General features: G+C 38.7%; 1 protein-coding gene across 1 annotated transcript in view; it reads left to right on the top strand.

Annotated features, from left to right (window-relative positions):
* The window catches only part of hs3st1l2 (heparan sulfate (glucosamine) 3-O-sulfotransferase 1-like 2), a 31928-nt gene extending 21023 nt beyond the window's left edge, over positions 1 to 10905 (top strand). Inside the window, exons 2-3 of the mRNA XM_053325100.1 lie at positions 6549 to 6951; positions 10024 to 10905. Of these exons, the coding sequence (XP_053181075.1) occupies positions 6676 to 6951; positions 10024 to 10689 (942 nt within the window). The 5' untranslated portion in view covers positions 6549 to 6675 and the 3' untranslated portion in view covers positions 10690 to 10905. The remainder of the gene's footprint in view (positions 1 to 6548; positions 6952 to 10023) is intronic.
* The last annotated feature ends 1350 nt before the right edge of the window (positions 10906 to 12255 follow it).

Genomic DNA, 12255 nt, shown 5'->3' with positions numbered 1-12255 from the left:
TAATTTATTAGAGTCAATATTATTGGCATGGACGAAATTTGCCTTGATTTTGTTGTTGTTGTTGTTTTCTTTAAAGCATACTAAATCAGCCCTTGTGACTGGCGCTATCACCCCTGGGAGAGTAAATACACCGAATCAGGCAAGCGCAGCCTCTCAGTTCTCAATTACAACCCTGAAGTAAAAAGTCAAAGGGGATAGAAACAACCTTCAGCTCTTTTCATGATAAATTACAGGATGCTGGCCTTGATTTTGTTGATACTGAATCCAAATCTTAGTCATGACCTTCAGAACAGACAAAAAAAAGTAGAAACTCTTCATCTATATTAATCTTTCTTGTCTTTAAAATGTATGGAGTAGTGCTTTAACTTATTATAATTAATTTAAAACATGTTGAACACCAATTATACATATGCCAAGAAAGAAATACAAGAAAGAAGACACTGATGAACACCAAATCAAATTAAAATAAATCAGTTCAAGATGGTCCTGGCAATAGTGACTGCAACATTAGTCATCAGTGAATATTTGCCACACCCATATCAACAAGCATAAACCACGAAAAAACCTCAATCAACAGTCAATGAAGTGATGACAAAGGTTGCAACATCGATGACGACAATGTCACCAAGCCAGGGGATAGCACAGGAGGTCGGGGGTGTAGCGTTGCTCCCTGAAGGTGCAATTAGCGCTCTGCTACAGGAACAGTGCTAGACAGGGTTCCTCCTCTGAACTAGAACATTGTTACACTAATTAATAAGTCGCTGGCATCGGGGCGGCTTAGGCACAATAACAACAGCGACAGTAAGAATAATAACAACAGGAAAAGCACTGCGACAAACACAACAACAAGAACAAGGGTTTGGATTTTTGCTCACAGCTGTTTGCAGCATTAATGAAAAGAAAATGGTCCCTGAAAGTCTAAGTAGCTGGAAAACTACAGGTCCAATCAGTTTCATATATCAGATAGACACAGTTTGGTTGTATTTTTCTGGTTCTTGGACAAAATATGGTGTCATCCATGTCATTTATTTACTGGATACTCTTCCTGCCTCCATGCCTGCCTGGGACAATGAATGGCCTGAAGTCACATGATCATATACCTAACCCACCTTGGTGGATTATCTATTGGCTGATTCATATATGGATGCACATTATTGGCTATTCTTTGTTTGTTTTTACCTTTTTGAATTGATTCTGTTTTTAAATACCCTATTTATATGCTGCTTGTAATGTGTCTTATGATAACCCTGATGAAGGCCGCAAGCTGAACCGCGTTGGTCTATTCATAAAGTTCTGTAGTACAAGTGTTGCAGAATCTTTTCAGGACCATTTTTAGTTTGATTGTGTTTTTTTTTTATATTTACCTGGCCCAACACAATCAGCACAAGGTTTCCAGTGCAGCTACTATGTAGTTTAATAGCAGAAAATACTTCAATTCTCATAAGCTTTACAAGAAAACAGATTTTGACCTCAAAATTGAAGACTCTCTCTTTATAGACAAGAACCAAAATACCAAACCCTACCTTCAGGGTAGCCTCAATAAACCAGAATGCAACACAGCAATAACATGCAAAGACTTATGCTACATTATTTCACTGGTAATCAAATGGAAACTGAAGGTTTTTTGCCAAAATAAATTGCAATTCTTACCTTTTCCTGACTGGAATTAACTCACTCCCTGACTTTCCTGCAGCCCAGTTGGACTCAACAGGTGCACAGGTGTAAATAATGACATTAATGATGGCTCTGCTCCACAATACCAAACACTCAGGAACTGGAAAGTGATTAGTTTCGCCTGTGTTACAATCTGTGTTCAATGAGTCCAAAATATGTTAAAATAGTGTGTAACCCTCAGCTCAATGAAATATGTTTCACTTAAAGTTGATGAAAGGAACTCTGGGAAATGAAGGTGGAGAATTTGGTGCATGAAAAGCAAATTAAGAGACATACCTTATGAATATGTTAGATATAACCTTAAAAATGAAATATACAACACTCTTATACTGGAATAGGCTGATGTGATTAAAGTTTCTGTCCTCCTCTGAGGTTAGATGGAGGCCAAACTGAGCTTTGACTGAAGGTGGATTTAAAGTAGCTACCAGTTCTGAAAAGGTTAAGTGAGTGGTAGATTTTCACTGTTATCAACCCACCACAATAAACTGGATTTACGAGGTCATTAATTATCATTTTACTATGTGTTTGGAGTCATTTTAAAGGGTTGTTTCTTGGCTTCAAGCCCAGTTCTGAGTCAGTCTGACAAAGACACTTGAGTCACTTGAGCTTTGATAAATATAGATGACAACATGAAATATGACAGACAGGAATAATCACCTCACTCCACAGATCCTACAAATATATAATTCATCTATACTTTCTTGTAGCGAAAGATCATTGTGGAACTTCAATTACGAGATCTTCCTTGTCATGTGAAAACATTTTACGTAATTTCTTTGACCTTATGATATCGGGAACTGTCGACCCGTCAGCCTATAAAACTTTATAAAAGCCACTGAACTTCATTTAAACTTCCTGTTTGTGACTTTAGATTGCACTCTTCATAGCTTGGGGACATTTTGTACAAGCAACAAGAGTTTATGTAAAAGAAGAAGTCCTTTCTTTACTTGGAAGAAACCGCTCTTCTCTTTTCAAACTACCTTTTCACTCTCATAATGTCTTAATAAAGCTTTCACCCAAAGGAGCTGCAGGGAATAACGTCACCCTTCCTACTCTGTGGTGAGGCAGCTAATCAGCTCTGGTGAAGCAGATGAAGATTTATGTGGCTTGCGGATACATGAGTTGACAAGATCCGAGGCTAAACACAGACCTTTCTTTTTTTGGGATGGTTCACATGTGCAGAATTTAATTTTATTGCATTGTATGACTACTGCAAACAGAAGTGGTAGTAGTAATTTATTTCAGTCCTTATCAACAGTTCTCTAAAAATAATGCACGTATAAAATAAAAGAATAACAATAGAAAGGAAAACAAACATATTACATTTGTTTTTAATTACATTTCACTCAGCCTCAACTGATATATCATCAGAAAGTTTCACTCTTAATCTCAACTGTCACGTCAGCAGCTGGTTGAAGTCACCGTTCAGGAAAAGTTACTTCAACCATAATTTTTAAACAGATTCAGGGCCTTTGAGAAAAACCACCACCTAGCTATATAAGTGGATCAATGACGTTTTTTGCGTCCATGTGATTTAGTCAATTTGAATTTGTTGTGGACTCAGCATAAAATTTCTGCTTTTAATCCATTTAACCTCTTAACGCACGCTGTTCCGTCTGCGGGACGGGACGGATGTTAGGAGGTAGCCACAAGTTCTTCTGAATGTTTTAAACACCAACCCTTAAACATATATATCCATGCCGTACATTGTTGGAAAGCTTAGATTGTCTGATTCATTCAAGACCACTCACGACTTATATGGTTGCTCACAGCCGTAATAGTATTAGCGATTAGCTCGGCTAGCCACTCAGCTAAGTGAGAAAAGCTATAATGCCTACATACCTTCAAAGTCTTCCCTTTATCCACAACGATCATCTTATGACTCAGCACTTTCTGTACAGCTCGCCAAGTATCCATTCTGCTGAAATATGAAATCCGTTTCCATAAAACCGAAATACTTTCCTCAATATGTCCATGTATTTAGTCCAACACGTAACGTAATAACACAAATAACAAACCATATACAGTCCGTTTACGTCATTTCCTGCACGTCCATCTCAGAGTACACGTGACTAGATGTTTACGACCGTGAGCCTCTCCTGCTTTTGACCACACCACACACAAGCCAATCGGTGTTTAGGATTAGGCAGTACATGTCTCCAAAGCCAATGAGGACATGTGACCGACGACAACGTGGCTTTGATTGACTGCTGTTCTAGCCTATGGAAATATTCGGTGAAATGAAGTTGATAACCTTTTAGCCAATAGTCTGAGGTTTCCAACGGTGTATGACACTAAGCTATCAGGTTTGGCTGTCCATAAACAAACTCCAAGCGTAACCGGCGTGCGCCCGGTGCATAAAAGAGTTGAACCATATATCATTACGCACACGGCATTTTGGTACACTGTTGGTTCTTCTTCGACTTGACATATGACTTATACCAAAATAAACAGATAGATAGATAGATAGATATGGCCAAACAAAAAATATGGTTTTATGTAATAATAATAATAATAATATTAATAATAATAATAATATGGCGTCAGCTTTCATTAGAGACCAAGATTTTGATTGTAGGCAAAGGGGATGTGAAGTTATAGGTGTTTGATTGTGGTTATACAGCTTTGGTAACCAAGTGTCCATTTGGAGTCTCCAAAAAGGACCTGAGGAAAACGCATGGACATACCTGTTGAAAAATAATTCAGAAAAATTCATCTTTTGGTCTTTTGACTCCAAATTTGGACTGCATGAAGCCAAGACATGTGGCTGTGGCCTCATTGTGTCTATATCCCGCTGAGAGGTCCCTGAATGTCTGTACACATGTCATTGTAAAGGCAAACCTATGGGCGAGTAATCACACAGACACTTTTACAAGAATCCTGAGAGTGTTTCCTTTCCAATGATACCAGACACATCTCTGAGTCTCAAACTATGTGGGATCTGTGCTGCTCACAACTTGGGCATGTCGTTTAGGCTAACAGCATAAAAAACAGGGGTGTGTGTTAAGTGGTTAGAAAGAATATATTAGACGATTAGCGCAAAAAATGTCTAAGTGGTGTAACCATAAAAACTTTGTACCAAATAGTTAAACTTCCTTAAAAAAATAAAATTCTCAATAAAACACCATATTGACTAGTTTGGCATGATCTTACTTTATAACTTTTTATATTAAATAAAGGTAATGGAATACAAGTTCTAAATATTACATTTAATCTGGAGAATCATGTCAATCAGGAACCATTTCCATTTTAAATTAATTATCCATATAAGTCCACTTAAATGCATCGTAGGTGGATAAAATATTTAATAATCATCATTCTTTTGTGGTTACACCATTTGACATTTTCAGGACCATTCAGTCTTACTTTTGGTTAAAAAAAATGGTGCAAATGTCATTTTAAACAAATGTACATTTGAACAAACCTGATGCTGCTTTTAAAACAATTCTTTAAGATTTTTTTGATTTCCTCATCTTGCCAAACCTTATTTGTCACCGACCCATGCACAGTCCCTTAGCTCCGCCCCTGGCAAGAGTGCTTCACTGTTTTCTGTCTCTGAGTGAACATGTGAACAACGTATCTTTACATTTTATGATCTACTCTATGATAATGATGATGATGTTGGCTGTGTAGTTGATCACAGGTTTTTTCTTCCTTACAGCAGATGAGCTGATGTTTAATGCTCGGCTGAAACTAAACCATCTTGGATGATAGTTGACTCGTTTAGTGCATCTGTGAATTTATGTTTTCTTACGCTGATTAAATATTTTGAATCCTCTCCAAACACAGATTAAACCCAACTCTGAATCCTATCGCTGCATTTAAGATTCACTGCGACTTCGTTTCTATACTGTAAAAATGGTTCAGCTGAACTCAGAGGGGCGTTAGCACTCCTTAGGGATGCCTCATAACTGCATTAAATTTCAATGCATATCCTCTCTGTCTGCTTTAGATGGAGTTTAATATTTTAATATCTTCTGGTCATAATCACATCACAGCCCTATATTCTGGACCAGAAACCATCGCTGCTTGGATTGGGACTTTGTAAAATGGCATATTAGAGTGCAGAGTCGACTCAGGCACATGGGATCATGAAATAGCAAGCAGGAATTTATGGAACGACTGCTGTAGCTATGTGAGAGGAACATAAATGTTTTGTGGCTATACGCTCTCATAATCTGACTGATGCCGACACTGAATCCTGAAACATTTTAGATTTTCATTATTCTGCGGAGGGGTTTAGTGACTTTATTTGGTTGAGACACACAGATTCACCTGTTTAGTGTATTTGTATCTTAATCCTCACACACTGTGACAGTATTCCCTCACAAAATCAGTCTCAATAACAAACTTCTGAACCACAAATCATTCATAAAAACCTCATCAGTTACAGATAAACATGATTAATCCTTAATGAAGCTTTCAGAGAACAGAAAGAGTTTATTCTTTATGAGGGTTAGGGTTAGAAACTATGTAAAAAACACTATATTATAGTCAAATGTCAGATAAAACATGAGAAAAAAAATTTCAATGAATCATGCCAAACGTGAAGAGTGTTCATTTTTGAAATTTTAGATAAATTTGGCTCAAACACGCTAAAAAAAATTTTTTTTTTCAAAGTCGAAATATTTCATTTGTTGTGTGTTCTGGGTCACATTAGGGGAAGTCATCACATTTCAGGCAATTTGGGTTCAAAAATTGCTCAAATTTGACCCTGAACAGTATGTGAGGGTTAAAGGCAGCAGCTAATGGCTTCTTTATCAGGAGCAGTATGGCCATTATACCACTTTTCCATGTAATTGTACCACAGTGTCAGTAAAGTGGTAAAACAGCAGAAGTGGGCAATAACCTTTCTATTTTTTCTTTTCTAATAGGTTGTCCAAGTGAAGAGCTCCCTCCTGAGGCCTCCTGCTGACAACAAGCACAAACCCGTACACGTCTGGGAGCTTCATGAGTGTGTGCACATAACCTCCACCTCTGTGTGTGTGTGTGTGTGGCACCATGCTGTGGACAGTGCTATTAGCGCTGCTGGTGCTTCTGCTGCTGCAGACTCAGCTGTCCATGTGCTTAAAGGAATTACGCACCGGGGGTTCCAGCCTCCCTGCTGTCTCCTCTTCGTCATCCTCTCCCTCCTCCACCTCCTCCTCCTCTTCACCCTACAACACCACCCAGCAGCGGCTACCTGGGGCTATTATTATTGGTGTGCGGAAAGGTGGCACCAGAGCCCTGCTGGAGATGCTTAACCTGCACGCAGATGTGGAAGTGGCAAGGGCCGAGGTAAAAGATCATTACTGTCACCTAATAACTAAATTAATCACATGTGATGATTCAGAGGTGGATAGTGTCTGTTATTCACTCAAGTACTAAAATAATTTCTGTGTGTATTGTGTGTTGTATATTGTGTGTATAGTGTACTGACACACTATGTAAGTAAGTTAAATACTGGTAAGTACATTTATTTCCAGTAATCATACACTGAAAAAGAACTTATTAAAGGACATGGGTGGTGATTTTCTATATTTTTCTTGTTGTGAACAAATCTCATGCAGAGCCAAACCAATTATGAATTTATCCTACTTACAAGTTTTATGTATGTATCCAAAGCCTGATGGATCTTATATCTCTGTGCAGTAGACCTCCATTGTTGTCCAAAAACTGCTAAAAAGATGTCAATGAGTCACACCACTGCACTGGATGGCATGTTCCTTCATCTCAAAGAGTTTGGGCATGGTAGTTTGTATAGAAACGTCTCTAAAGAGTAATAACAGTGATCACATTTTAAATCACTGAACAGTAGTCCTTTGCACGGCAGATGCCGCTATAGATTGAGTGGGAACACAGTTAATTTACCGTGTTTTGCTAGCTTGTTGTGCTGCATATCATCACCTCTCGACTTTCTACTGAAGTTCTTTGAGAAATGTTCAATACAAGAGCCAGCAAAGCTCTGTAAAAGGAACATTTCTAAACAAACTATTATAACCGTAGTCTTTGTGTCCAAGGAACATGTCACCTATGTAACAGTGTGGCTCAAGACTTGTTAATAGGTTTTTTTGGACAACAACAAGGTCTACAGTACGGATGAATAAGATATATCAGGCTTTGGATGAATGCACAATACTTAAATAGATCAATGTATTGTTTTTTGGCTCTGCACATGAGATTTGTTGACAATAAGACAATTACTAACCATATCCTTTAAGAAAGTACTGGTAAGTACATTTATTTTCTGTGATATAACACTAAAAATATACTTATTTACTCACATAGTTGGTAATTGTAGTTCAAATCAAAGGGTAGCCACACCGTAACAAACATAAATACAGTTATCCAGTTGATTGGCAGGTCTTTAAATACAGGGACAAAACACTTGTGAACAATTACATCTAAAATTACTGTTTTATAATTCCATGAAAAAAAATTATAATGGTTACAAAACAAACAAAATGCCCCTTTTCCATCTGTACCTCAAAATCTTTTATTCTTAGCTAAATATAATGTTGAGGTACTGGTACTTAACTTTTTTTGGAAACTTCTACACCACTATCATTCAGGAAGAAGTACGTACGCGTTACTCAATTTTACAGTCACCATGAGATAGAATCATAAAATATTACATTACTGAATTTTAAACTTCCCATCTGTATATAAAAAAAGTTTGACTGAGCCATCTACAATATTAAAATCCTGTTTAAAGGTTACCACATTAATAATGTAACAATCTGAAAGGGATTATCCTATAAAATGAAGACTTTTAGTCCTGATTCTTTGGGATATTTCATTGCTATACTTTAAGTAAAAGATTAAATGTGGAACTTTAACTTGCACGAGACCATTTTGCTATTGTTTTATTGCTTCTATCTTTTAAATTAATATGATTGGAGTACTGTTATAGAGTTTTTTGAGTTTGTCAATTCACAAACTCCAGCAGATATAGATGTCTTATGTGAAAGGATTTATTGGCAAACACAAACTTGAGATTGGAGATTTCAGCTCAATTCAGTTTGACACTTAAATCAATTTCAAAGTGCCGGTTTAGACCCAGTGTAAACAGTGAAATACCACAGCAAATCTGAAAAGAGTTGAAACACTCTCGGTTATTCAGGCAGTAGCCAGGCAACCTTGTCAATAGTCATAACATAAGATTAAGATTGTTTAATGTAGCACTGTCTCTGTGGCAACAATCAACTTGAACCGGGAAGAAGTCGGCTGTTGGTCCTTCACTGTCTGTTTGGCATTTCATACATGACATATATATAAAAATTGGAGCATTTACATATATAAGGCAAATGAGTTCTTCAGGTGGTGTGAAATATCTGCTGAGAACAAAATAATTAGAACGAAAACTCCAAGTACGAATCATTTATTGCAAACAGATTTGATTGAAGGTGCTCTGCTCTTTGAGGAGAAGAATCTGAGTAGGAAAATGTACTCTGCTGGGAAAACTAACTCCAACAACATATTAAACTCACATATTATATTATATAGGACACAGAGACAGCTACTGTAAACATACATGTCCAATAGTTCTTATAGTAAAGTCACTAATGCCAAAAGGATGGGTGTGTGGTGGTGGAGGAGCTGTAGCACGAGGCAGTGTTGGCTTGAAAGTCGGTATCAGTAGAGTTTAAAGGCCACCCTGTACACCTGTATGAATGAATATATTATTAACTAGATGGTATCAGTCAGCTGGAAGAAAACCATCTGATATATCATTGAGCCATTACGGCTAAAACATGAATTAAACAGCTGAGAGCCGATCAGCTGACGCAAGCATGACTTTGGTGCTCTGCCTGAACTGATGTAATGTTCCTTTAGCAGTTTCTAAAGTGATCTGCTTCACTGATGTAGTGTAGTTTCCATCCTTGTTCCCCAATAAAGCCTGTATAGTTGTCTAACTGGCATGCATGACAGCTGTAAAGAAAACCGTGCTGTTACTAATTCAAGAGTGATCGGCCCACACACACATACTGTATCTCTATCAGTGCAGGGAGGTGAGTCAGAATAAAGGCAGCTCAGCTATGTAAGGTTGGTAATTTGGTGAATAGATGATGGCAGGCCTGTCTTAAGATGTTGCACATAGAGAAATCCAAATCAGGGTAGTTTGAAGTGAGGACTGGAAAGCTGGCACAAAGGAATTGATTGGTTTCGACAAGATGGGGACAAAATAAAAAAGAGCTCAGTGTCTTTTTGGTGGGAAAAAAGGCTTAGAGATACACCTCTACACATTCTTTCATGCCAACAAAGAAAGGTTTTCAACACAATATCATCAAGGTTGACATAATAATTCATGTAAATGTGCTACTTTCGTCATTATTATTGACACAGCTCCACTTTCTGTGCTTCTGTCAGGTGCACTACTTTAACGTGGAGGAGCACTACCGCCGAGGCCTGGCCTGGTACCGAGCCCAGATGCCCTTCACCCTCCCAGGTCAGCTGACGGTGGAGAAGACCCCCGGCTACTTCGCAGCTCCCCAAGTCCCTGCACGGGTCTGGGACATGAACCCCGCTGTCCGCTTGTTACTCATTGTCCGTGACCCGGCTGAGAGACTCGTCTCTGACTACACCCAAGTCCTTCACAACCGCGTGACACGTCACAAGCCCTACCAACCTCTAGAGGAGCTCCTGCTCCACAAGGGCCACATTGACCCTGCATACAAAGCGGTGCAGAGGAGCCTGTACCATCTGCACCTGGCCCGCTGGCTGGAGGTCTTCCCCAGGGAGCAGATTCACGTGGTGGACGGTGACGCGCTCATTCGTGATCCCTTCCCCGAGCTGAGAAAGGCAGAGAGGTTTCTGGACCTGCCGCCTAGGATCAGCCCAAACAACTTCTACTACAACACCACCAAAGGCTTCTACTGCCTCCTGTCTGCTGGACATGACAAGTGCCTGGACGAGTCTAAAGGCAGACCGCATGCACCGCTGAGCGCCCAGGCCTTCAGGAAGCTTTGTCACTACTTCAGGAAGCCCAACAAGTTGTTCTTTGAGATGGTGGGGAGGTCGTTCTCCTGGTGCTGATCCAACAGCTATTACGGAGATCAAACACCTCCTGAACAATGCCAACACATTCAGGGACTCAGAGGGAAAACAAGACTGTTGTTTGTATGTTTTATTAGGTCTGCAGGTACATGAGTGGAAAGATTTTAGCTCAATTAAAGTCATAAAATCCTTTGTTGATGATACCTACTCAGGTATAAATGGCCAGTTCTCCATACGTGGAGGAATCAAACTGCTGCGGCCAACACAAACCTTTACCATGACCATGCTGGTGCCTCCGTGGTTGAACTCACTTGACAAAGTTATGATGACTGTGCCATACACAACAGAAAAAAACTGCGTGGTAGTGCTTATTTGTGGAGTGTTTAAAAAATGTGCAGACTTTGAAGTGATGTAGAAAATAGACAAGTGGTGAAACAATGGTTGAATTAATGAATTGTTGCACTATGAACTCTGATTGCAAACAGAATCAATCACGGTTCAATATAGACAATGTCAAACAGAAATCAGTTCCTTGTTTTGATTTTCCCTAACAGATGTAAAAGGTTTGCGTGTTAGTACAAATGTTTTAGTCATCCTCTTTACTTCTTTTGTTTTACTTGGCTGACTTTTAGATGTTCAGTGAAAAATATCTATTTTTTAGCTTTTTTGAAATGAGCCACACTGAAAACTTGTTTTTTTTTTTTATTTCCATGCCAATGTAGTACTATTGCTAGTTTATGTTTTTTATAAACATCCTTCTAAATAAATGTGTTCAGCCCTCCTGCCTCGTGCCAGCCTCCACTGAACTCAGCCATAAGGTTTAAAGGATTTAAAACATCAAACATAAAGACACAGAGAGGACGCTCCTCACTGTAAGAGTATAAAGATGTTCCTTGTCATCGTCTGTCTAACATGTTCTTTGCATCGAGGATCAAAGGGAGTCTTTATTTCTTTTCATCGTGAAGTTATTCCTCTGAAGAAATTACCCATGGTTTCAACACCACACTATAACAAATCACACCTGTAGATCACCTGAGGGGCTGTATGTGTTTGAATTCTGACTTTATTCAAAGCCAGAAAGGATTTCTCATCTTAATGCAGTTCAGCTTGAATGTGACCATTGTGCTGCAGCGTACATTGAATGAGGCATGTGTTTGGGTATTCAGAAAACAGGTATAAATCCAACATGAAGAGAGCACTTGCTGCAGCTGTGGACTTACTGGTGTTACTCACAACAACTCTAGAAACAGTGTTAGTCTGTCTACCACACTGGTCCAGACTGAAATATCTCAATAACTTCTGGATGTATTACTCGAAATGAAAGCAGTTGGATCTTGCTGACGTTTCATCTAGTGCCACCTAGAGGTTAACATTTGTGGTTCTGAGAGAAATATCACAACTAAATATGGCCATAAAACTTTTCACACAATTTAATTACCCTCTCAGTATGAACTTCAAGAAGTCCAGTGATCTTTTAAAGTAAGGTCAAAATGTTAATTGGTCAGTTCATGAACAAATACCTGAAGAACTAATGACCTGACCATCAGCCTCTGTTTGGTACTAATTGGCAAATGGAAACAAACTAAGATGGTAAAAGGGATAACA

Source organism: Scomber japonicus, chromosome 9 (genome assembly GCF_027409825.1).
Source record: "Scomber japonicus isolate fScoJap1 chromosome 9, fScoJap1.pri, whole genome shotgun sequence".
NCBI lineage: Eukaryota > Metazoa > Chordata > Actinopteri > Scombriformes > Scombridae > Scomber > Scomber japonicus.
This window is presented reverse-complemented; position numbering and strand designations above follow the sequence as displayed.